Source organism: Trachypithecus francoisi, unplaced genomic scaffold, assembly GCF_009764315.1.
Source record: "Trachypithecus francoisi isolate TF-2019V2 unplaced genomic scaffold, Tfra_2.0 Lachesis_group0, whole genome shotgun sequence".
Lineage (NCBI taxonomy): Eukaryota > Metazoa > Chordata > Mammalia > Primates > Cercopithecidae > Trachypithecus > Trachypithecus francoisi.
Window position 1 is genome coordinate 12608778 of NW_022681453.1, and position 27644 is coordinate 12636421.

General features: G+C 39.6%; 2 protein-coding genes across 2 annotated transcripts in view; one reads left to right on the forward strand and one right to left on the reverse strand.

Annotated features, from left to right (window-relative positions):
* MED12L (mediator complex subunit 12L) overlaps positions 1 to 27644 on the reverse strand; it is a 357853-nt gene that overhangs the window by 115807 nt on the left and 214402 nt on the right. The window lies entirely within an intron of this gene.
* On the forward strand, positions 3915 to 27544 carry GPR87 (G protein-coupled receptor 87). The gene is made up of 3 exons (XM_033204333.1): positions 3915 to 4276; positions 21402 to 21537; positions 26436 to 27544. The coding sequence occupies exons 2-3, from the start codon at positions 21504 to 21506 to the stop codon at positions 27476 to 27478; spliced, it is 1077 nt and encodes a 358-aa protein (XP_033060224.1). The 5' UTR covers positions 3915 to 4276; positions 21402 to 21503; the 3' UTR covers positions 27479 to 27544.

The window sequence follows — 27644 nt, forward strand, 5'->3', positions numbered from 1 at the left end:
GAAGAAGATATGCCTTGCCCAAAGTAAAAAATGCTACTAAGTGGAGATGCTCCAAATTGGAGTTTACCTGACCCCAATCACTAGTCTTGTCACAGCCGGACACTGCCTCTCGCACAAGCAAGATTTACAAAGCAATGAGATAGATTAATATATAAAGATATATTAATATAGAAAGGAGTATCAGTAAAAGGACAACAGTCAGAGATGCAGCCTTATCTTCAGACTCAATCTTCAAATCATCCCCCTTCCCTTTAATCAAATGAAGTTCTCATACCAGAAAAAGGTGTTTTGCGTAAAGCAGACCTGATAAATACAAATAATTTCAAATGACAGATTAAACACAGTAATTCAAGCATAGGGACCCAATGATACCAATCTTGTCAAACGACTGACTATTAAAGGGTTTCTGATAATTATACTCAGCACAAATTCTCAGCTACTGGATGTGAGCCACAATTAGAATGACTTGTGTACAGAGATGGAACAGTAAGATTTGGGCAAAGGTTTTACTATAATCCTTGTTGCGTGTTCCAGCCACATAGAAAAGACCAACATGGGCATTCAAGAGAGATCACCTTGAGCTATGTTGCAATTAGATCCCTGCTTGTCTTTGTTTTGTAATAAAAGACTATGACGCCCTTTCTATGTGCATTTTCCTTGAAGAAGAAACAGATACATCTGAGACTAGTGATACAGAAAAATGAGATTATAACACAAATACTATGCCTACCAACACCAGAAGGAAAAACTGTCCCCAGGTCCACACCAATGCTGAAAAGCCAAAGAAAGAAGGGAGGAAAAAGTCATATGCCATGGAGAAACCACTAGAAGACCTAGGTTAGCCTTGGTAATACATTTGTTCAATGTCTCATACCAAGAAAGTGAGGATTCAGAATAAAGAGTTCATTTCAGGACTGAGAAAGGCTTACGAGTAATCTTACCTAATTTTAATTCCAGAAGATGTGACACTTTTTCTCCTTGAGCACCCCTGTCTCTTTAAGAATATACTTTGAAAAAATCAATAAAATTACAGGAATCCTCGTTTGAATTGAAGCCAGTTTGTTGTATTTTGAGTAGAAGAGTTATGCTATGCAGACTCTGCCATTTTTCATGATGATTCATAAATAATAAATGAGGTACTGCTCGTAATTTGACATTCTACTGTTGTCAGTAAATATGTTGGGGTGGGGAAGAGTATATGTGAAAAACAGTAATAATTTATAAATCTAGATGAAATCTAGTTAAACAATTCTTTCAATTTGTTCGTAGTCTAAATATTTTTAAAAATAATGTTAGAAGGAAAAAAATCACCCTAGTATAAAAACAAAACAAAAATTTTTAAAGTTTTCTGGTGGCCAAGGCACGCGCGTGCAAACACACACACACACACACACGCACACAAACACATCCCAGGATGTTCCATATTTAAAATAAATTTGGGATTTGTAAAGGCTAAACAAAATTAATAACAGAGTGCCCTGCACTTAACAGGATTTTCCAATGAAATGGAAAGGAAATTATTGCTGTAACGATTCCCGGGGCTTTTATGAAATGTGAGACTTGCTATAAAAACCAGCAGGAAAAAAATTATGCAGGTTTACCTTTCGATTATGTGAACAATAATAAAGTTATGGGCTGGCTGTTAGCTGCTCCTCACATCAAAGTGTTACACTTTTTTCATGACTAAACATGTATTATTTCCCTTTTGGAATGTTAGGTAAGACCAGCTTTCACAAGTTTCAACTTGAGACTGGCATAATATACCTTAAGACTAATGCATAAAGGCTGCCTCGCGTTATCTTTTTTGTTACTATACTAAATTTGCACTGCCAGTGAACGAAACACTGAAACACACCAAGCCAGCTGTTATGCTACTGTCCCGGGCGTGTTGCTTGTAGAGGTATTGGGAAAGGAAAAACTGCATTCTATCCCAAGCCCACCTCAGGAGAAAAAGGGGGCCATCTACTGTAGTGAAGGGACATCACCTTATTTCCTACTTAACACCATCACACATAAAGTTAAAGATGCTTCATTATACAGGAAAATTTCACAGGCCCCTCACAAGCCCTTCTTCACACTTAGAAGAACCTATGATAATCCTTTCACAGTAGGCCCCTCCCTTTTTTTAAAATGTCTTTATTCTTATAACAGAAGCCTGCCAAATATCTGTCAGAATAAGCTCCCTACTAAGATTTTACACACATCACTGGAAATTTGGGGTGATAATCCTCAGTACTTGCAGCAAAGTTCTTTGCTCAACATACTTTTATGGGGGCCACAAGAGATGCTTCTCCCTTTGACTGATGGCTTTAGTACCTGACAGTTGTTCTGGCAGTAAAATGTCAAATTATAAGCAGTACCTCATTTATTATTTATGAATCATCATGAAAAATGGCAAAAAGGTCAACACAAGAATAAGTCTCCCAAACTGAAGTCTGCATAGCGTTAACTCTTCTACTCAAAATACAACAAACTGGCTTCAAAAAATAATAATAATAATAAAAGAAAAGAAAAATAAAGAAAAGAAAAGAAACTGGCTTCAAATGCTAAAAGTGAAATCAATGGGGAAGTACAAAATAGCACAGGGAGAGTCAAAACTAAATGAAGGATTTTTTGTAAATCTTCAAATTCTTAGAAGATTGGGCCATTATTAAGTTGGCTAATTGTTATTCAAACACCTTCCCTAGGACGAGCTACTTTTCCATAATATACTTAACCCACCCAAAGCAGAATGGAAAAAAAAAAAAATTAAAATTGTAGGTGTCTGTTTTTGTATAGTTAGGAAACAGGAAAATACAAAAAATGTAATTTTGACACCCAACTCTTGATTTTTAAGTTAAACACCCATTTGTTTTTCTGTAAAAACATAAGGAAAATCAACTAGTTCGTACACATTATTTCCTTAAGAAGACATTAAGTAAACACTAAGTAATACCTATTATAGATTTACTAACTTGAAAAAAGTTTTCGTTTTTGATTATTTTCATTAATCTTCATCCACGATAATAGGTTTTGATTCCATTTGATGAAAATATTTTTAAATTTATTTAAATGTTACATTCAAGAAAATATCAGAATCTTTGAGATTCTCATCTGAAAGCACAAAAATTATTTACAAATCAGAAAAAGTGGCTGGGCGTGGTGGCTCTTGCCTGTAATCCCAGCACTTTGGGTGGCCGAGGCGGGCGGATCATGAGGTCAGGAGTTCGAGACCAGCCTGTCCAACATAGTGAAACCCTGTCTCTACTAAAAATACAAACAATTAGCCAGGCGTAGTGGCGGAAACCTGTAATCCTAGCTACTTGGGAGGCTGAGACAAAAGACTCACTTGAACCCGGGAGGAGGAGGTTGCAGCAAGCTGAAATCATGCCACTGCATACCAGCCTGGGTAACAGTGTGAGACTCTGTCTCAAAAAAGGGGGGGGAGGGGATATGATTATATAAATGTATCATTGTTGGGTACTTTTTTAAAGGAATAAAATAAATTGTTTTATGTTAAAGGTCAGCATTCAAAGGAGTCAGTGAACTCAGCCCCTGAATAATTTAACATATTTTGAATACTTATCATTGTGTATGTGTAAAAATATGTCTATAGATTTCATTAGTTTCATGAATAAGACTACAGGTTTCCAAAGTTATCAATTACAATAATAAACACATTTTAATTTGTCTTTAAATAGTATGTAGAATAATATTTTCAAAGAATTCATCTGTCATAAAGCATATTCTTATTCCTTTTAATCCAAAATGTAATTGGCAGGAAGACTGCAAATACATGTTTTCTAGATAGCAATAGGAAGCTGGAAAAAAAAAAAAAAGACCTAAAAATTGGATCTGATGAAGTTAGTAGGCCCCAACCTGAGACTTCATCCCCCACTCCTTAAGCAGACTTCTGGCAGTCTAAGCTCCAGCCCTCTGTGTTTCCTTCAGGTGAATCACCATCTGATTCCTGCAGGTTCAGGAAATACTCTTCCCCAGTCGACAAATCTCACCTACTCTTAGTTATGAGTCATTTACATTAGCAAGAGAGCAAGTTGTTCCAGTAGTTGCCGGGCAGGAAAATTTGAAAGGGTGCCCCAAAGGACAATCTCTAAAGGGGTAGGGGAGATACCTACCTTGTCTGGTAGCGGAGATGTTTAGTTTTTATGCTTTACCAGAAAATCCACTTCCCTGCTGACCTTAGTTTCAAAGCTTATTCTTAATTAGAGACAAGAAGCCTGTTTCAACTTGAAGACACCGTATGAGGTGAATGGACAGCCAGCCACCACAATGAAAGGTAAACAAAAAATTTTTCATTTTCTTAAAAGCCGTGGTTGATAAGACACAGCAATGATTAAAAACTGTAATTATACCTCTGCTTAGCTCTGAGGTTTGAAGAAAAAGTAGAAATTAGAATGCTGACAATAAGATATGAGGCACCACTGTGAGCCATGAAGCTTCAACTGTTTCCAGCTCAGGCAGGCAGAAATATAAACTACATATTGTGCCTTCAAAAGTAGAAACAATGTTTTGGCAATCGCTTCTATTCAGTACATTTTTTTTTTAACCACATTTACTTTATTAGATGAGTAAAAGCCAAAGTGTCTTATAATTGTTTCCCAGGACCCAAAACTTAAAATTTGTTTCATAATCGTTTATCTGTTTTTTTGTTTTTAAAGAGAGACAAAAAAAGATTTTTCTCTTCCCAATTGTCTCATTTTGATAAAAGAATCTCAGTCTTTTCATTGTACCACAAAGAACAGGGTAATCCTCATTCTGATCCCTGGAAAAATCTTGTTAAAACATGTCAGGAAAGGCACTGAGAAAACTGCCCAGTGACTGACAAACAGGTTAGGAACAGCTTACTTTTGTTCCACATTCAAACTGTTCGGGAAGTTTTCACTGCAGTGAGGAAAACAAGCGTGGAGATCTCACTTCTTTTAAATTTTAATAAGGAGACTTTTAAAAGATAGATGAGCCTAAAGAAGAGTGACTTTTTGATTTCTTATTTTAAGATTTATCTGCTATAGAATTTTATAACATTCTCAAGTTGAATCTGCTTTTATGTTAGGTATATTAACATTTTTAACAAGAGATTTCTTTCATAATTGTTCTCCAATTTACTAGCAATATGAACAGCAATAAATCTGGTTCTATATTACTTTATACTGGGGGGAAAAAGCCAGACACCCTGTTGATATTTATTATTTCTGCCAATTGAGATTAACTGTCTCCATGAAGTTAGGGATCAAAGAGGCATATTTTCTTAATCCTTCAGCAACATCTCATCCTCAGACTCTTGTTTCTGACATCTACTTGAAAAATGTTGCAGGTATACGTGGGTTAAGGACAATGGCCTAGAAGAGCAGATGGATGGCTGAATTTCATATTTAAGGATATAGCCTACAAAAAGAAAGTATCCCGCCAGAAAATCTTTATTTCATGAAGACACTGAGAAAATGCCCTAACCAGAGATAACATGCTAAGAGGATTTACTGCATTTAGAGATGTGGGTGGGAAAAGGAAGACTAAGTTAAAAGGAATGTTCTTATTTAGAGTTGTGCTGTTTGTGCTCTTCAGAGTCTGCCTGCTTTTCTTCCTTAATATCTTGGCATTTGACTCTCTTTAAGAACAACAACAAAAAAAAAATACTTCATGCTTAGCTCTTTACTCTGAGAAAATGCCACGGAAAGTTAAGATAGAGGAGACCAGGCCGGGCGCGGTGGCTCAAGCCTGTAATCCCAGCACTTTGGGAGGCCGAGACGGGGGGAACACGAGGTCAGGAGATCGAGACCATCCTGGCTAACATGGTGAAACCCCGTCTCCACTAAAAAATACAAAAAACTAGCCGGGCGAGGTGGCGGGCGCCTGTAGTCCCAGCTACTCGGGAGGCTGAGGCAGGAGAATGGCGTAAACCCGGGAGGCGGAGCTTGCAGTGAGCTGAGATCCGGCCACTGCACTCCAGCGCGGGCGACAGAGCGAGACTCCGTCTCAAAAAAAAAAAGATAGAGGAGACCACAGTGGTCATTAGTTCTTTGTATGCTCCTGAAATAAGAAAAGTCAGAAAAACCCATTAAAATCCCTCAAAGCCCAATAAAGGGTAAGGTTGTGAAGACAGGACAGAAGTGAGGTGAGATCTAAGTAAAGTTACCTCCCTAGAAGTATCCCCCGGTCTCCAGGGTAGATGTTCTCTATGCAGGCATGAGGCAGTAGTTTGAGTTTAAAGTAGAAAGCCCAGGACTCATAGCAAAATGACCTGGGTTTAAGGGCTGATTGTAAAAAATATTATCAGTGTGACTTAGGCAAGTCTCTGAATTCCCCAGGAGCTCACTTCCCTTCCTCACAGGTAAAATGAAGGGATTAGATCAGATGGTCATCAGAGGCCCCTTGCATCTCTAGATTCCCACGATCCAGGTGATATGCTGAGATGCTGGGGTTGGTAATGAAAGAACCTAAGGCTTAGACCAAGCACACAGGAATGCTTGAGAGGAAACGGGGTAGAGCCACAAATTAGGTCCTTCCCAATTCTGCCCCTAGCCAGCTACATGATGTTAATCAAATCTCGACTTCTCTAGGTCTCAGATTCTTCCTCTGCAAGATTAAGATGAATGTACTATTTGCTCTTCCTACCTGGCTGAAAGTTTTACATTAATACAAGTATTAATACAAGGACCAGCTGCAGTTCTTATACTTGTAACTATCTACAGGATGGCGGCAACAGCAGAAGCAAATGTGATGTGACGCTGTTGTTAAAAACTAGATCAGATGTACCCACCTCTCAGACCTTCTGCTTGAGGCCAATGGTGAAAGACAGGCTGTATCCGACCTTACAAAGAGTATTAAATCCTCTACCTCCTTATATGGCAAACACAGGCAGATTAGAATATTTGTTCTCTATCCTATACCTAATTAACATATTTTGTTTCATTAATATTCTTATTGGCCAAACATAAAAAAAATTACACTAAAATACACTTAAGGGAGAGCACTGATTAAGTTTCATTTAGTATAAGTCATGACATTAAGTCATTCATATCAATGATTCCTATGGTTTCTCTTAAACAGTAATTTCTAATGATTTCCATCATTTTAAAAGAAGAGCAAAACTCCTTAAATGACCTTTTCTAATGTACTAGATAGGATCTGTATGGCACACACTGTCCTTCTATTCTTAATACTAACACAGCAATAATTAGCATACACTGATAGCTTTATATGTGACAAGATTACTGCATATTTTATTAGGCCTTTTTTTTTTTTTGAGACGGAATCTTGCTCTGTCGCCCAGGCTGGAGTGCAGTGGCGCGATCTCAGCTCACTGCATCCTCCGCCTCCTGGGTTGAAGTGATTCTCCTGCCTCAGCCTCCCAAGTAGCTGGGATTATAGGCACCCGCCACCACACTCAGCTAATTTTTGTATTTTTAGTAGAGACGGGGTTTCACTATGTTGGCCGGGATGGTCTCAATCTCTTAACCTCGTGATCTGCCCACCTTGGCCTCCCAAAGTACTGGGATTACAGGCGTGAGCCACCGCACCCGGCCTTATCATGCTATTTTTTTTTTTTTAACTCAGACAACCTTAAGGTGTAAATTACTATTATCCACTTAAACAGCTGAGCAAGCTGAGGCTTAACGAGCTTATCAGTAGGGAGCAGAGCTCTGACCTTGAACCACTGCCTACAGTCAACCATGCTCTATTTGCTGTTACCTCTTTTTGTGGGTAGTTACATATGTAAAATGATTTAGACTTATTGTATATTTACTGTACACTAGTATCCTGGTATAGACTACAGTAGATAAATGGCCATCTTGGGTGCATGATTCCCTGCAATCAAGTTGGAGCTATTTTAACTTGCTAGTTTTCCCAAAGGAGGCATCAGATGCTAATCAGCACATGAATACCAAATTTTTGTGCAGGCAGTAGCAGAGCGGTAGTTAGGAGCACAGCACTGAGATGGACTTAGGTTCTGTTCAAATGCAGGCTCTGCCCCTCATTAGTGGTCTTAATGAGGGCAAGCTGTAGCACTCCAGCGTCAGACAGCACGTATCTGCTCAAAGAACAAATAATGTGTGCAAATAGCCCAAGTATACTGTATTCTAAGTAGTCTCTCTAAGCCTCAGGTTTTTTCCATCTGAAAAATTAGAGCACTAATTCTTACTATCCACTCAAGTACCATGTCAATACTGACTTATTACTACATGTCAAGTTTGAATAAAATGTCTATGCTGTGGTAATACTTCATTCAAAACAATCTTATGAGGACTGTTTTACAGAAGAAGAAAAAGGCACAGAGGGGCTGGGTAACCTGCCCAAGTAAATGGCAAATCTGTAATGTGAATCCAAAGTCCTTTTAATAAATTAAAATATACATAGGTAATTTGGAACACTCCTAGGCCCACAATAATACTAGCCAGCATTTGGGGAGCTCTTTTACTTCTGTTGTATGTAGCAAAATAGACACTCAGACTTCTCAAGCTCCCAGAGAAGGGTTTTGCCCTGTAGCCTAAGAGGCGCTCGGGTCAAAGATATTACTGGCTCTTGACCACCAGAGCAACTCTCTGGAGGACACAGAACAAAGTGAAACTTTGGTTTCCAAGTCCTTGAGTCTAGAAGGTACCCTTTACTGACTATATCAAGATTCAGAATGTCTCCGAAGCCGAGGCCAGTATAGCAAAAGGGCAGCAGAAACAAAATGATCTGAAGTCTGTATACTAAAGGAGCTTATGATCTAGTTGAATAAAGAAAAATGTTAACAGAATACTTGGGCTGTTTGCACGTATTAGAGTACTAAGCTCTGTGGCTCTCAGGCTGAGGACTGAAAAGAGAGATCCAAGAAAACAATGCATATATATCTGTTGCCTCTAGACTGTAGGCATTTGAGGATTTGTTATACTCTTTTGGGGGTGGGTGACCTACCTGTCCAAACCTGTTCCTCCTCAGACCTGCTAGGCCCCAAAATTATAAATAAAACTGAAAATAAATCATTGGGCCTTTCAAAACTTTTTTAGATAAATTGGCTCCAAGACAAATTGAGAAAAACTGCAAAATTAACTGTTTTTGTTGTTGTTGTTTTTGAGACGGAGTCTTGCTTTGTCACCCAGGCTGAAGTGCAATGGCGCAATCTTGGCTCACTGCAACCTCCGCCTCCCAGGTTCAAGCTATTCTCCTGCCTCAGCTCCTGAGCAGCTGGGATTACAGGTGCCTGCCACCACGCCTGGCTAATTTTTGTATTTTTAGTAGAGACACGGTTTCACCATTTGGTCAGGTTGGTCTCGAACTCCTGACCTCGTGATCTGCCCACCTCAGCCTCCCAAAGTGCTGGGATTACAGGTATGAGCCACCACACCTGGCCTAAAACTAACTGTTTACTAGATGTATTTATATAGAAAACAGTGCTACATATCATGATGAAGCAGAATGTGGCTTACAGTAATATGCAATCCTTAAATAATCACAGCTACAACTGTATTCTAGTTGTCTCATCAAAGCATTTTAAAAATCTAAAAAATGGGCCGGGCGCGGTGGCTCAAGCCTGTAATCCCAGCACTTTGGGAGGCCGAGACGGGCGGATCACGAGGTCAGGAGATGGAGACCATCCTGGCTAACATGGTGAAACCCCGTCTCTACTAAAAATTACAAAAAACTAGCCGGGCGAGGTGGTGGGCGCCTGTAGTCCCAGCTACTCGGGAGGCTGAGGCGGGAGAATGGCGTAAACCCGGGAGGCGGAGCTTGCAGTGAGCTGAGATCCGGCCACTGCACTCCAGCCTGGGGGACAGAGCGAGACTCCGTCTCAAAAAAAAAAAAAAAAAAAAATCTAAAAAATGAAAACTTTGAGAGGATAATGGTTTGCATTAGGTCAAAATGGTATATGCCTATATTATATATAGCAAAACAAATTAATAGAAGAATAGTAAATGCCATTTAAAAAGTAATTACTATATCAATGTGTCAGCATATGCCATGATGGCTGCTGGAAAAATAAAACTATATATCTGTTAAACATCAATATTCCCTTTACCCTAAAACATTCATTCTAATTTCATAATGTAAGCAACAGGATACACACACACACACACACATAGTTTTAAATATATATAATTTTAAAAACTATTCACTCTGTGCCTAGAGCTAACAGTACAATACTTCAAGTATTATCTCTACTTTTCATCCTAAGACCCAGAAATGCTAATATGTACCCAATCCTTCACAAAGTCATGCTGGATCTTACTATGGTCTTTTTACATCCAGTTTACAGTCTATATGAAATTGCAAATAAGACAGGCACTAAACAACTGGCCAGTGCGGAACTCAGTTTGAGTGCTCAAAGTTGCAGGCACCTGAAATATAAATGCCATGGTACACTACTTCTTGCTCTGATGGCTTCCCCATCCTGGAAGATGCTCCCAGCAAAATAACTGTCTCACAGCCAGGGTGGCAAAGCCAAACATCTCTACCCTTAAAGTTTTTCCCCAACCCAGTGCTTATCTGGATATGGTACATTTCCCATGCAGCCTCCCTTTCCTCTTCTGTCAATTACAACCTGATTAACTTCATGCCAACTAAGCTCTCCTTCCAATGTATTCATATTTTATTTATTTATAATCTTTCTGGTTCCAACAACAACAACAAAAATGAGGTGTTCTACGGAGATGCTTAATATGAAGTTAATTCAGATGAACTTTAAATTTAAACAAATGAAGCCTGGGAAAATGAATGGTGGGAAATTAAAAACCATATGAGAAATTAGTTCACCAAATGCATTCATTCCTATCTGATAGTGTTGGGCCTTAAGGTGGATCTCAACTCCAACAGGAAAACAAGAAGGCATAACGATTTGGTGTTGATAAATTCATAGCTGGCCTACAGAACACCACTCTTATCATGTAGAGTAGAAATAACTTTTTCCCATGAGTCTTAACATAAAGAACCAATGTTGTATTGAACACCCAAAGAGTAGGCACAGTGAAAAGGGTTGAATGCTTGAAGACACCAACTCAAAGCTTAATTCAGGCATAGCCATTTCACAGAGGCAGGATAAGACAATGTAATGGGGCCCAGGCATGTGGCTCACTTTAAATATTTTCATCTTACTGCTGTTTCTCCATAATCACTCTAAGGAAATCTTTCTGCCTCCTTCTCACCAGTGTACTTAATTCTAATTACAAAAATTTCCCAAGTGTTAGACATACTAGTTGTCTTTTATTAGCATACTGGTACTGTTGTTTCTTCTTATACCTGGCTGATTTTCCTCACTGATATAACCGGTGGGGCTGCTGCTGGCATTTGAATTTGCAGCCCTCCACTTTAGCTCCCCCGACTTTATAGTGAGCTGTTCAAAAACCTCAGCAGGTCCAGCGTTTGATTAGCCTCCTAATGGTTTGATCAGACCTTCTTCCTGGTCTTCAGTCATGCCTTACACAGGTCAACTGCCAATTCCTACTCTTGTCAACACCCTCCCTGGGCTGGTACCCCTTCACTTCAGAAGGCAGAAAAAAAAATTGTTAAAAATAAAAAACAGAAAACTTACATATGCCTTCCAAAATGAAATTAAGTCAGACAGCAGGCCAAATTCCATGATTGCCTAATAGTAAGTCAAAGGTGTTTTTGAACTCTGACTCTCTGCCTGCAGGTACTCTGCTAGACCCTGGAGATAAAAGGATGCAAGGACACTCTGGCAGTCAGGCAAACAACAAAAATAGAATACAACAGCTGGAGGTATGGGATACCACAGGGGCTGAGGAGCACTTACGTGGCACATGGGGATAACATGGAAGGCTTTGAGAAGAGGAGGCAGATGAGTTAGATTTGAAGGCGGTATGGGCAGCTTGCCTAATAGACAAGGGGGAGAAGGGATTTTCAGGATAAAATGCAAGGTAAGAAGGGTCTGGTGCAGGAGCTATATAGTGGGCAGGTATACAGGTCAGGTCAGCAGGTCCTCATCACCTGCAGAGGAGCCTAAGTTATGTCCTGTACAAGACAATAAGCCAGTGAAGACTGCGACAGAAGAGGACATCAAGCAAAGAAATGTGAATAGCAGGAAAATGCATGTGGCAAATATTAAGATAATACAAATATATAGTTTACTATTTCTCCTAGTTAAGTTACTGCATCTATAAATCAAGCCAGAGAAAATTATTTTAATTCAAATATTCCTATTAGTTTAAGAGACATTGTTAAAAAATAATGCCAGAAGTTGATAAATTCACTGAAGTAGGAATTACTTTGAAGAAATGTTGTGTGTGTGTGTGTGTGTGTGTGTGTATTTCATGAAATGAGTTATATGTGATCCCAGATCCTTTTACTACGTATGGGTGAGGGTGAGTTATTGATCTGTATTCATGAGAAGAGAAAAATGAGTGTGAGCATTTGATGCTGATTAAGAAATGTGAAATATCCACTTATGTTAAAGACTTCACGTGAGAATTTGAAAATTGTCAGTGAAGACAAGTGATGAAATTGAAGGAAAAATGCTCTCTTAGGTAACTGTCTTACTCCATTAACTTAAACAGCATTAAGATTTGGTTAAGCTGTGATTAGAAGAATTAGGGTAGGGCCTAATTCTAATGGGAAAGGCCTGGAGAATACCTGCACCACATCCCACAGCCCAGAAAACTATAATGATGACTGTATTAAAATATCAAGGTGACACCACCACAACCACCATAAAGAAAATTATAACTCTTAAGTAGAATGCTTAAGCCACAGGATGCTATTCCGAAACAAGGAACAGCATCTACGTGAACTTGTGAAAAGCATTCTGCATCTTTTAATAGGCTAGTAAACGGTAATCAAACAACTACAGACTTTACCTGGAGTCTTGAATTCTAAGAATATTTTTTAAGGGCCAGAAGTCACTTGAAATGTATTTAGCTTAGAACATATTCATTTAAAACCATTATGCTGGCTACTGGGACTGCGGCCCCTAACCTGACTAGCTTCTTACATAAATGATCCAGAAGTTACCTATGTGGAAATTATACTTTGCTTATATAGAAAATAAAAATACGTGTTTCAACTCAGTAAGTTGTAAAATTTGAGTAAAATTCTTATTACTCATAATAACTACATAGTAATGTGATACAGATCTCCTGATCTGACTCACAATAGCCACATAATAATGTGAGTAGTAGGAATTTTACTCAAATTTTACAACTTACTGCATTAAAAGGTGTATTTTTACTTTCTGTTTAAGAAAAGCATTTACCGTTTAAGCAAAGTATATTTGCCACGAATTACACCTTTATATGACTATAGCCTTACAATATAAAATTGACTTAACATATGTTCTCTTACCAGATTCACACAGCACCCTTGGAAAGTACGTCAGGTATTTAATATTCTCCCTGTTTCATAGATGAGGAGGCTCAAGCTCTTTGAAGTACAATGCTTTACAGGGTCACAGAGTCAAAGATTGAGTCAAAAACGTAACAGCTACCTACTGAATCCAGGTCTAGGATACTTTGCACTGGTCAGGGAATCTCAACCTAGAACACTTTCCACCAGGGAAGCTACTTCTGACACTCCACAAGGCCAGCAAAGCAACACTACAGAGGCAGCCTGTTCTGGGGTCATAAAACCTAGAGCTCATTTCCTGGTTTTGCCTCTCACCATCTGTGTGGTATTGGACAGGTTGTTGAATCTTGCTCATTTTCCTCACTCGTACAAAAAGAATAGTCAGGTTTGAGGTTAAGGTTATAAAGAACCATTAGACACAAATCTTGCCTTCAGGGAGTTTACAATCCACTTTACATCAATCCCCCATTCCCTCTCCACACACACACACACACACACACACACACACCAAGGTACCTGAGGTCACCTAAAAAAAATGTTAAGTCTAAATTGTTAACCAAAATAGGCCTACTTGTAAGCCGTATGTACCAGCAAAACTATGAGAGGAGAACAACCAGTGTAGCACCTGAAAAACCTGAACGAAGGGCTGCTGTGCTTTGCATTCCAACACGTTTGGGAGACTAACTCCGTGCATGCATTAATGAATTGTGCTATGAATACAGTGACCTAATTCCATCACAATAAGAGGTAACTCATAACCAGTGAGGTAACCTGCCTCTTTCCCCGGGCCTTCAGCAGAGCTATAATCTTAGCACTGTTGAAAAACACACATAAATTTATAAACACACATACACATAAAGTCAGGCTTAAACTGAGAAAGATTCTTAGATTATAGGTGATTCCAAAATAGAAGAGATCCTGTATCTTTCAACATAAACTTTCTATCAGATGGCTTTTGTGAAGACTCTCTCTTTACCACAAAAATGCTGGAACTACATCAATATCTCTATATAATCAATCAGTTCAATATAGCTTTTCAGAAGTAAAGTGCCAAAATAAACCTTCAGATCTCAAATTCTTACAATTTCAGATGTGAGTTTTTAGAGGGAAAACTGGAGAGTGGAGGACAAATAGGAAAGGTATTGATATTACAACTCTTGTCATTTGAGAACCACCACTACCAAACACTAAATCAAAAATCAATCATGAGCAACTGCATTTAGGGAGCCAGCATTTAACTGACATTTATATTTCAAGATCCTGACCAGAGGGCAGTAACAAGAGAGATGAAGCCCAGGGAGAGTTAAAAGCACTGCTATGGCATGGCAGGGCACACCGGCCCACTCTTCCCGCTGAGGGAGTTTCCCCCAGCATGGTACAAATGACTCCCCACCCATGCCAAGATCCAATCCAGTGAACTGCAACAGCAGGCTGGCTCTGTGGGGACCACAAGGCTGGATGTCCAAAGTAGCTGTTCAGTAGTCCTGGATGTTATCCTCCCATAGCCCCTCTGTGGAGAGAGCAGAGGTTTGGGCATCCAACACAACTGGGGTCAAGTCCCTACTCCACTACTCAGAAGCTTTTCCTTAACATCAGAAACCTCAGTTTTTCCCCACCAAAAGCAGTTTTATAACACGATCAGTAGGATTTTCACTGAAAGGCCCCAGTAGAGGGGTGGGCACAGAGAAAAGCTCCACTGTGACTATTAACACATTCTCAGGTGTGAACTAAACAACATGACCGCCTGTCACTACTTTTTCTGGGTTGCTAAGAGGTATAAGAAAAACCATTTGAAAAGAAATGCTAAGTGATGGTCAGTAACACAAGATAAATCAGGCATTTGCAGGGAGGAGAGACATAGAAGAGGAAGATATATTTATAATCAAAGTAGGACAATTGGGGATCTATAGAGGTTAAGCATAGCCACATAAGATTCAATGATACGTGGAATAATGGTTGCAAAATCAAGTGACTGTAGGACCCAGCAGGTAATGTTCCCGAAAGAGGCGGCCTAGGGATGTCAACGAGTATGCTGAGAGCTGGAGAACTGGAGAGAGCTCACTTCCCCATCAGGAAGGAGCAACTAATACTGCTGGATTGTTCATGCTGGATGTTGGCAAACCTTTTCATCTTTCTTTTTTCTTTTTTTTTGAGACAGAGTCTCGCTCTGTCGCCCGCGCTGGAGTGCAGTGGCCGGATCTCAGCTCACTGCAAGCTCCGCCTCCCGGGTTTACGCCATTCTCCTGCCTCAGCCTCCCGAGTAGCTGGGACTACAGGCGCCTGCCACCTCGCCTGGCTAGTTTTTTGTATTTTTTTTAGTAGAGATGGGGTTTCACCATGTTAGCCAGGATGGTCTCGATCTCCTGACCTCGTGATCCGCCCGTCTCGGCCTCCCAAAGTGCTGGGATTACAGGCTTGAGCCACCGCGCCCGGCCCTTTTCATCTTTCAAGATGGGATCCAAATCTGGATTCTTATTTGAAATTTCCTGATGTTTTCAACATTGTTCAGGCCAAATAAAACTAGACCTCTACTTTGGAAGATTAGCAGGTCCTTCACAAGCTTGATGGAGAAAACAAACTCCTATCCCTGCCCAATACTGCCCCCTCCCACTTCCTGTCCTCTAAAATAACCCCCCAGAATCATTCTTCACTTTTACTCCACAACAGTATAATAGAACTGCAATTTCAGTTTCTATTGGATTTGATATGAATCCCAGCTCTACCCATTACTCAGTGTGAGTCAGGGCAAGTTAATTAAACTGTCTGAATCTCGTATCTTCCTACCTGGCGGGGGTGGAAATACATCTAGGTCCTAGGGTTGCTCTGAAGACTGCTTAAGGTATCAACCACCAAGTTTGGGATCCCAAAGCAAGCAGAAACTGAGAATGTGTTAATCCTTTTCCACTACCCTCATTTTAAAAGTAGCTTACAACCAACAACAAAGACACATGGTTAGTAAAATAGCCAAAGGAAAATACCAATGGGTGGCTGGGAAAAAAAACAGGTCTCTAAGCAGCGATACCATCTAACCTCAGGAATGACTGTGAAACCTGGGCCTACCACAAACATCACATTCTTGTGTGGTTTCATCAGCTCTCAGCTGAAGGAACAGTAGGTGGCAGGGCAGGATTCCCGCCCAGGATCCAAGTCCTGGAACCAAGCCCTTTACTACCACTGAAGCAATCTTCCTTGCAACACCCTGCAAGTGCTGGGACATGCAGACAATGCAGAGCCACTGTAGTAAAAGCACACAGGGAGCCCTGAAGCTGAGGCGCTGATCGTTCAGAAAGACAGCAGGCAGGTGAGGCTCTGAGACAATTTAAAGGAAAGGGCAAGCTCTTGGAGCAAAAGTATCAGTCAAATGACTCCTGAGAGGGCAGCTGAGGCCACCAGCCACACAGCCATCTCAGCATAAACAAGGTGCAAGGATCCACCCCCCTCAACCCCTTGTCCAACCTATGAAGCACTAAATAAATTCAACTGTGTACCTATGAAACACAGCAGGAACTAAAAGGACTTCAGCTCCACCCTGCACAAGTACACAGGCTGCTTTGTAAAAGTTCATCATTTTAACCTCGCAGTCATCCTATAATGGACGAGTCATCATACCCATTTTACACAGGCAGAAATGGAGGGTCAGAAGCTAAAAGCAACAGAGCCCAGGCTGTAATCCAGAGAATCAGAGAATCAAATCCTCGCTCTATGCACTCCACCATGGTGCCACCATACTTGGTTAGAGGTCAAGGCAGGTTTTTTTTTTTTTTTTTAATCCAAGCTGTAAAAAGAATTTTTTTTTTGAGACTGAGTCTCGCTCTGTTGCCCAGGCCAGAGTGCAGTGGTGCAACCTTGGCTTACTGCAAGGTCTCCCAGGTTCAAGCGATTCTCCTGCCTCAGCCTCCCAAATAGTTGGGACCACAGGTGTACACCACCACGCCCAGCTAATTTTTGTATTTTTAGTAGAGATGGGTTTTCACCATGTTGGCCACGCTGGTCTCGAACTCCTGACCTCAGGTGATCCACCCGCCTCAGCCTCCCAAGATGCTGGGATTACAGGCGTGAGCCACCGCGCCCAGACAGACATTTTTAAATGCCAGACATTAAATGATATGCTTAAGAAAACTCTCCATTAATCCTTTATCTATCTCCACCTCCCACCTTCTCTGTCTCCTTCCCGTCACAGGTATGTTCTTTTTTTGAAAGAGTTTTCTGAGATTACTGCCTCTACTTCCTCACCTAACAAACATTACTCAACCCTCTGTCATTAGGCTTCTCTCCTCAAAACACCCTGGGCCACCCAGCAGATGGAGCACTGGCAAAGATGAACAATGACCTTTTCGTTGCTGAATCCCGTCCAGTGGCACTTTGCTGTCCTATGTCACTTGACTTTCCCCACAGGATAAAACTAGTCACAATTCCTCATTTCTTAAACTCTCTTTTTGGTTCACATGACATTATTCCTTTTTGGTAATCCTCCCAACTCTCTGGCCTCTCCTTCAGACACTCCCCTCACCCTAAGACTGCTCCATTAAAAAGTCTACATTAGCTCTCTGCTATTCTCACTCCACTGTGTGGTTTTGGGTTTTTTGTTTGTTTGGAGACACAGTCTCACCCTGTCATCCAGGCTGCAGTGCAGTGGTGTGATCTCAGCTCACTGCAACCTCTGCCTCCTGGGTTCAAGCGATTCTCCTACCTCAGTCTCCCCAGTAGCTGCGATTACAGGTGCACGCCACGTCACCTGGCTAATTTTTGTATTTTTTAGTAGAGATAGGGTTTCATCATGTTGGCCAGGCTTGTCTCAAACTCCTGACCTCAGGTAATCTACCCACCTCACAAAGTGCTGGGATTACAGGCATGAGCCACCATGCATGGCTGACTGTGCAGTTTCATCTTGGACAATCTCATCCATTTCCACAACTTCTTCTATCACCTATTTTATGTTGGCCTTAGATACACATCACAGCCAGGGGTACTTCTCCAAGCTCCAGACCTGTCTCTTTAATCATCTAGTAGACACCTCCACATGCATACTACACAGGCATCATGAAATCAACCAATCCAAAACTAAACTCCACCCATCCCAATACGTGCTTGTCCTTTCATGGGTCCTACATCAGCAAAAGAGACTAAAATCTATAGTCAAATACCTGCGAGGCCTCCAACACTCTTCTAACTCTTTTCACTAGCATCATTCAGCCACAAATTCTTTAAGATGCCTCATATTTGTCATATATCTCCATCTCTACATGCTGTCACCAGTTCCTCAGCAGGAACCTTATCTTTGGCTACACTCAGCATTTCCATGTGCTCCTTTCTGATTGGAACTTGGGCAAACCTGCCACAACCTGGGCATCATAGTTGTCATGGAACCTCTGTAATCCTTGCTTCCCCTCAGTTTGAGTACACCTCTGTATCTTCACAGCATCCCACACCTCTCATTTGATATTGAAATGGTCTGTTTACTTCTGGATTCTCAACTAGACTCTAAACTTGAGGACAGAAATGTACCTTTCTCATCTTTATAAACTCCAGGGCCTGAAATATGAGCAGAGTCTTAGTAAATGACCTTATGAAAGAGATCAGGCTGTGGGTGGTACTGAAGAAGTAGTCGAGATTCCCAACGTAGGGAGAGAGGGGAGGAAGGAGGCCATTCACAGGGCAGGAATGGGTATGAAGAAAAGTAGGGAACTAAACTCAGGCATATCACCTGAGAGTCTGCAGTTTGGTTAAACCAGAGAGTTCCAATAAGAGGAACATGATCTTGAATTTAATTTAGGCAAAGATTAATGGAAATAACAGAAGTAGAAACTGGCATTTATAAAGCACTTAATTTATAAATGTATATTCAATTTAACCTCAAGAAGGAGGGATGCTAGATACTATAGAGTAGGTATTATTGTTCCCATTATTCAAAAGATTATGGGGCAAGCAGATATCCCCAAAGTCTGTCGTGACCTCTGAGTTACCAGAATTTAGCATGTTCTGACTTTCACATTCCATGATCTTTAACACTACAAAAATAACTCCTTAACTTTAGTTAGTAATTATAATTCAAGAATTGCCTTACCATACAATAACACAGGATTAAGGAGCAAAAGAATAAGATCTCTCATACTCTTCACTCCTGCTTCCAACCCCAGCAGACACTAATCGACTTTCTGCCTCTACAGATTTGCCTTTTCTGGACATTTCACCTAAAGACATGTAGTCTTTCTCACGCAAAACGTTTTCGAGGTTCATCTATACAATAGCTGTATTTCAGTTCTTTTTACTGGGTAATATCCCATCCTTTGCCTATACCACAGTTGACTCATCTACTCTCCAGTCAGCACATGGCTTCTTTCTGCTTTTAACTATCATGAATAATGCTGTTATAAACAATTGCATACAAGTCATTGCATGGACATATGTTTTCATTTCTCGTAGCTAGATACCTAGAGGTAGAACTACTGGGTCATATGACACATTTGGTTTTAACTTTTTAAGAAACTGCCAAGCTCTTTCTAGAGTGGCTGTACCGCTTTGATTTCTTATCAGCAGTGTATGAAGGGTCCTGTTTTCCCCACCCTCAGCAACACTTGTTACTGTCTGTCCTTTTCAGATCCAGCCATTCTGGTAGACGTAAGATGGTATAGCACTGTGGTTCTCATTTGAATTTCCCTACTGACTAATGATGTTCAGTGTCCTTCCATGCACTCTTGGTGAAATGTCTAGACAAATCTTTTGACCTTTTTTAAACTGGGTTGTGTTCTCCTTATTAAGAAGCTGTAAAAGTTCTTTGCATATTCTAAATACAAATCCTTTGTCAGAAATGTAACATGCAAATATTTTCTCCCAGTCTCCTCTCTCTATGTCCTCCTTATTGGCCAACTGTCTGCTCTCTCTCTCTTACTGCAACTGTCAGTGAGGAAGGTTACAGGAAGCCATCTGAAGAGGACAACCATACAATTGAGAACAGAGAAACATAAAACTAAAAATGTGTTTATCAGGTAATTTCCTTGAAATGTTTCCATGAGAAACTGGATTCAAGCTTTTTAAGGTTACTGAAATCCAAAGATCATTATTACCAAGTCTAGAAAATTAACAGCTTCAGTCATTCTCCCCAGTAAACTTTAATAAATAAAAAGAAAGTAGAGTTTTACCTCTTTGACTTACATTACAAAATAATGTGATGCTGGAACCCAAAAAGGAGGGATTCTAAGAACCTTAATCATTGCCTATGCTGCATTAACCAAAAAATACCTTCTGAATGCTGCTGTGTACCACATACTGGAGCTGTTCAAGGTGAGGTATGGATAGATTGTCTAAACTCTCAAAAGAGTGGATTCTAGGTGGAGACAATCATTGAAAAATTAAAAACCATTTTTTCTATCTACTACCAAATCAAGTACCTTAGCTACATGTGATATTTGCAAACAGAAGAGAAGGACACACACAGGAACATAAAAAGAAATAGTAAGTGCCTCTCCACTTACTGCAAACTCCTACATATACTGCTGCCTCCCATGTGCCCTTTCCCTGCTATCTCAGCACATATGCAGGGACTAAAGTAACTGCTCACATCAGCCCCAAGTTTGCTTTGTGCTTGAATAGAATGAGGTTACTTGGGGTCTCTCTAAGCAACATCAGTGATGGGACATGAAAGTCCCACATGGTTTTATTTCATGAGAAAGCGTGTGACTTCCCCTTACAGTAAACTGTCCCATAAGCACATTCTACTTCAGCTGCACTTTCCAGAACAGTTCCCAGGAATTCTGCTTTCTATGGTCAATACGTGATGGAAGCCAGAGAACAGGGAACAGATCCAGCTGCAGGGGAAGGGGTGGGGAAAATCATGTTTGATAGTATCCAACATCGCACGCACATATGGTCTCAGCTAACCTTTATTAAGATGTCGTGAAGAATGCAAAGCTCAGAAAAGTTAAGGTACGTAGCCAAAGTCACCCACAAGACATAATTCCCAGCAGGGAATTATGAAAGAGGGCAACTCTTGTGTGGCCCAGGTGTTCATCTCCAAAGAGCACATGCTTTCTGAATCGTGGAGGCAATCACTTTAACTGAAAAGACCAAAATGTTATATTTTCAAATTCCTTCCCAACTAATTCTTTCCTCATTTTTCTTTTTCTCCCCAGAAATCAAACCAGGAATAACCTATGGTGAACCCACGCCTCAATTGTCCCCAAGTGTTTCCTGACACGCATCTTTGCCTGCTTACAGTGCATCACAACTGAAGAATGGGGCTCAACTTGACACTTGCAAAATTACCAAGTAAGCTGTCGGAAGAGATGTAAAGAAAATCTTACTTTATCAATGACTATTATTTTCACTTTTTGGGAATCTGGGGAGTTTAACGGTCAGAGAACCAACTAACAAAATAAACGAGCATTTAGCCTTGTGTTTCCTTATGTATAAAATAGTAAACACGCAGGATAGTATCACTGAGACAAATTTAGCTTACTATCATTTTGTTTTAAACTTTGTTTCATCTAGACATCATCTCTAAAATGACAAGTAGGATTAAATTAATAATATTTATGGAAGATTTTAAACACAAACTAGAATCACATTACTTTCCAGATTTAATAGTTTAAACCAAGGTTCATGAGGTTCCCCAAGAGGCCAGAGACAACATTGACCTAGTCTACGGTTAGGTAACTATTTAGAAAATGATCATACCTAAATACAAAAAATTAGCCAGGTGTGGTGGTGCATGTCTGTAGTCCCTGCTACTTGGGAGGCTGAGGCACTAGAATCGCTTGAACCCAGCAGGCAGAGGTTGCAGTGAGCCGAGATCGCACCACTGCATTCCAGCCTGGGTGACAGAGCAAGACTCTGTATTAGAAAAAAAAAAAGAAAGAAAGAAGGAAAAAAAGAAAATGATCCTACCTAGGCAGCTGTGCCATGATAGTGACACCCTATAATTTGAATGACTTTTATTATTTCATTCCCACCTGGCAAGTAGAGCAGTGACATATGTTGATACTTTCACATTTTGTGCCAAGTGACACATCCCAGTGAACAATGATGTAGCTTTACCAAAGGCAAAAGTGGCAGATTCTTCCCTACTCTGTCATTCATAATGTGACTCTATGAACAAGACAAATGGTAATTAAGCTTTATGTTATAGAATGCATACCAACTAAGTACTAGATACTGTACTCAAAATGTCTGCAAAGCATTTAACTCTCAGAAGATCAAGCAAGATGGCTATGTTTTCCATTTTACAGTTATGAAGAGACTAAACCAGCATCATCAAATAGAACTTTCTACATTGATGAAAATTCCCTGTATCTGCACTGGCCAATCCAGTAGCCAGATGTGGTTACCCGGAAACCTGAACATAGCTAGTATGACTGAGGAAATTAATTTTTTAAATTATGCTTAATTTAAATTTAAAATTTTAAATCCACATGTAGTTTGTGCTATATCTAGCTACAAAGCCCAAGCATTCCCCAACACACACACTCAGTCCTGCAAACACACATGCACAAAATTATTCCCCCTGCAAAGATAGCCACAGTTCCCTTACATCCCAAACAAATACCACCCTCACATGTGGCAAAAATAATTTACTATGGAACTAGTAAACTGAGTTCTTATGTCACTGCATTTGTTAATTTAAAAGGAAATGGAATGAGAGTCAGAGAGAATACCAAAGGAAGCTTTACTCTCAATTATCGCTGTGTCAGGCCCTGCACTATACAATCCAGGGAATACCACCCTAGTAAACAAGAAGGGATGGGGAAATCATGTTTGATAATATCCAACACTGCATGCACATATTGTGAGAAAACAGTCTTTACACTGTAAAACAGCTTCTAAGTTTTCTTAATTGAGTCACCAAGCTATTATCCAAGTTCTTTACTGTCAGGGAAGAACAACATGATAAAACTGCCTGGGTGAAGAAAGTCATTCACTTTTAGTGGTCAATGTTACTGCGTGGAAACATCATATAGAGAAATGCTTCTGAGTACACCCATAAGTTTTGGAAATATTTAAGGTAATGACAGAGAATAAATGATGGGCATTAGCTGGCAAAAAAGAATATGATATAGACTTAATTCTAAAAAACAAATTGATCACACGAAACTCTCAAAGTTAAGTTTTGAGCCTTCCAGAGCATCCAGATGAGTAATGGCTCATCTGCTTCTTACAAACCATTTTTTGTCTCTACTACTATATTGTTTCAGCAAATAACCCATAACAGGCTTTAACCATAATTTGTTTAATCTGTGTTGCCTAAATGTGAAATTTGTGAATGAAGTAATAACCAGGCCTAGACCTATCCCATTGAATTAAGAAGTCCTATAGTCGAAAATGTTAATCCTACACATAAACTAAGAAAGCAAATACCGTGAGGTTACACAGTCAACAAGTTCAACACCAGACTGTCGTGAAGCCACAAAACAGTTCAATAACCACTGTGGAAAGAGGTCAATCCTACTTGATCTTTTTAATTTATAAATATATATATGTATTTATATATATAAATATGTTAATATAAATATATATAGATATTATAAATATATATGTATGTACACACACACAATGTTTTTTGACATTCTGATTGGAGACTATCTTTAATAACAACCATAATTGTTAGGCAAATCATCAAAATCATCATTTAATAAGAACGTGTTCATTTAATTAAACTTCAAAATATTATAATGATAAATGGAACTGACAGGCAATCCCTAGACAACACTGTGAAGCAGGGGTTCTTGCACTCCACAATAGATATGCATAGCAGATCCCCAGGGTACCAACACCAGCAGTTGAAATATTCCCTGCCAAGTATGCTGTAGCTCGTGAACTATTATATTTGTATTTTAAATTATTTTGAAAAGCAATTTATCAGTAACTGTTACAAGGCACAGCCAGTACTTCAGGAGATGACATGGCTGCTCCTTTTCAGGCTGTGTCCCTCAGCTGGACCCTTTATTCTGATTTAAACTCACATGTCCTCTCTATTTCCCTAAGGGTTCTATCCTGGGTTAGATTAAAGTGACTGCTAATCATTTAATTGGGTAAATTAATTCAAGCAGACAACTCAGTTAAAGCCACACATCTTAAGAAGCTCCTAATGCCACTGATACTGATTTGGATCTTATGATACAAAAACAGCCAAGACTACATTAAATCAAAATAGGTTTAAATGATACTATACAAGGAAATATTACAAACTGGCAGCAGTAATATAGACGGCTGCTGAATCAGGCATTTTAACTTGTAAAGCTTAGTAATACCATGGATCTCATAACAGGCTAGTCCAGATATAAATTACTAGCCTGTGTAAGGATAGTCAGGCCAGGGAAACCAGTTTTTAAAAATACTCACAGTAAGGAATAAAAGGGAAAGAATTAGGAAGAGGACAAGGTTACTTAAGAATAGCCTGCACTTAGATGTCAAGCAGCAATTTAGGAATCTATTTTTGGATTTTAATCATCAAAACTTTCCTGTTTCTCTCCTAAAAGAAGGGAACCAAAACAGATACTAAACTGCCTGTGTGCAGGGCAGTGAGGGCTTAAATTTATGGCATTATCTCAATAACAAAACCATTCCAAAACATAATTATAACTATAGTAAATATTATTAATTAGAGGGAAGTAAAAATTCAGAAGTGACCTTCCTTCTAATCTTACCTCCAAAAGGTGAATTTATAAATTAATTTCATTAGTTCAGGTTCCCCAAAAAAAATGTGTTTAAATGGCCAAGATATTTATTGGGAGAAATGGCTACCAGGGAAAATGGGGCAAGCAGAAGGCTGGCACAACCTTCCAATCACTTGTGGGAGAAAGAAGGAAGGAAGATTGAGTAGGAACAGTGCAGTTTGAAGAAAGTTCAAAGAAAAGGTTTGAAGACTGGTAAGTACTCCTCCAGCCAAAGTCTTTTATCAGAGAAACCCCTCCTCTTACAAAAACAGGTTTGTCTTGGTATCCCTGCCATGCTCAGTTACAGGCCCAGAGCAGTCCATGGGAAGCATGGCAGCAGCAAGAATGTGGTGGTGGATCCCCAGCAGGAGCTGGCTGTCCATCATGCTCCCCACAGTAGGAGACATGAGAGGCCCACGTCCATGGCTACCACATAAGTCAAACGCTCATGACCCATTTCACTGATTATATGATGCAGTGATATGGTATAGGTCTTTAACAACGGAAACTAAAAATTCCAAAAAAGCAAAAGGTTTAAAAATTCCCACAATAAATGCAATAGGTGTAACCTAGCCTTGTAAACAAAAAAATATATATACCAGGTTGCAATTACTTTTAACAAGTTGTCCTCCTTGGCAATAAACTGTAAAATTGCAAAACTTAATAAGAATGAGAAAATGAAATCAGCATTTATCACTGGACTACACAAAAGCGTATTTTTGGATATTCTTGACTATACAAATGCATTTTAATGAAGACTTAACTAGATGATGTGTAAATATTTATACTAATCAGAGGTAACTTTACACCAGCCTACAACTTAAATTCTAAGGTGAAAACAGATTTCAGAGAATCAGCAAGTCAGATCTACATCTATCCAGGACTTTTTTCATATGTTCACTTTAGAAGACAGTAGATTTTCTTTTTATTTACAAAAAATGCCAAGACAGTTTCTTTCTATTCCTATCGATGGTCCCTAAAAGATCTTAAGTAGTATGAGAAAGTCATAGGCAAAAAATTCAAACTGACCCACTAGTTTTACACCTTCTTAATTCTTAATGATTAAACAGCTGAAAACTGAGGCAGGGGAGGGGAAGATGTATTCAAAGAGGGTGCCAAAGACTACAAACCATGTGTTGGCTATTGTCATTTTCTTGTTACAGAAAATTTCAATTTTCTCTCCACGTTTTGTTGATATTTGTAATGATATCAAACATGGAAGTAAGAATCGGGATAATTTACATTGGCATGTTTATTTTCAAAAGGCTGGCATAGGAGATCAGAAATGGGACTTTACTCAATGGTCCTGATATGAGGGACGCAGGGTAGTGAGAGAAGGTCACTAATTCTTTGACCACTCAAAACATTAACAATGTGCTACCTTTACTCTTTAAATCATTGATGACATCTTTAAGTTCACCTGAAATAACAAAAAGTTGGGTCTGTAAGGGAACCTAGTGGCCTGTGGGCACAGTTGCCAAGCACTGAAGTCCCATCTCCCCACTTCTCCTACAGATAACGAGCTGCACGGCCAAGAGAGTCATAATTCGGGCAACAGGAGCGACGAACCAGGAAAGAACACCACCCTTCACAATGAATTTGACACGATTGTCTTGCCGGTGCTTTATCTCATTATATTTGTGGCAAGCATCTTGCTGAATGGTTTAGCAGTGTGGATCTTCTTCCACATTAGGAATAAAACCAGCTTCATATTCTATCTCAAAAACATAGTGGTTGCAGACCTCATAATGACACTGACATTTCCATTTCGAATAGTCCATGATGCAGGATTTGGACCTTGGTACTTCAAGTTTATTCTCTGCAGATACACTTCAGTTTTGTTTTATGCAAACATGTATACTTCCATCGTGTTCCTTGGGCTGATAAGCATTGATCGCTATCTGAAGGTGGTCAAGCCATTTGGGGACTCTCGTATGTATAGCATAACATTTACGAAGGTTTTATCTGTTTGTGTTTGGGTGATCATGGCTGTTTTGTCTTTGCCAAACATCATCCTAACAAACGGTCAACCAACAGAGGATAATATCCATGACTGCCTGAAACTTAAAAGTCCTTTGGGGGTCAAATGGCATATGGCAGTCACCTACGTGAACAGCTGCTTGTTTGTGGCTGTGCTGGTGATTCTGATTGGATGTTACATAGCCATATCCAGGTACATCCACAAATCCAGCAGGCAATTCATAAGTCAGTCAAGCCGAAAGCGAAAACATAACCAGAGCATTAGGGTTGTTGTGGCTGTGTTTTTTACCTGCTTTCTACCATATCACTTGTGCAGAATTCCTTTTACTTTTAGTCACTTAGACAGGCTTTTAGATGAATCTGCACATAAAATCCTATATTACTGCAAAGAAATGACACTTTTCTTGTCTGCGTGTAATGTGTGCCTAGATCCAATAATTTACTTTTTCATGTGTAGGTCATTTTCGAGAAGGCTGTTCAAAAAATCAAATATCAGAACCAGGAGTGAAAGCATCAGATCACTGCAAAGTGTGAGAAGATCGGAAGTTCGCATATATTATGATTACACTGACGTGTAGGCCTTCTATTGTTTGTTGGAATCTGTATGTACAAAGTGTAAATAAATGTTTCTTTTCGTTATCCTTGCTTGAATCCATCAAAAATATGAATTCAAAGAACGAAAATGATATGACATGGGGTCATAATTTGAAACTAAGGAAAACATTAAGGCACAGCAAAAAGAGA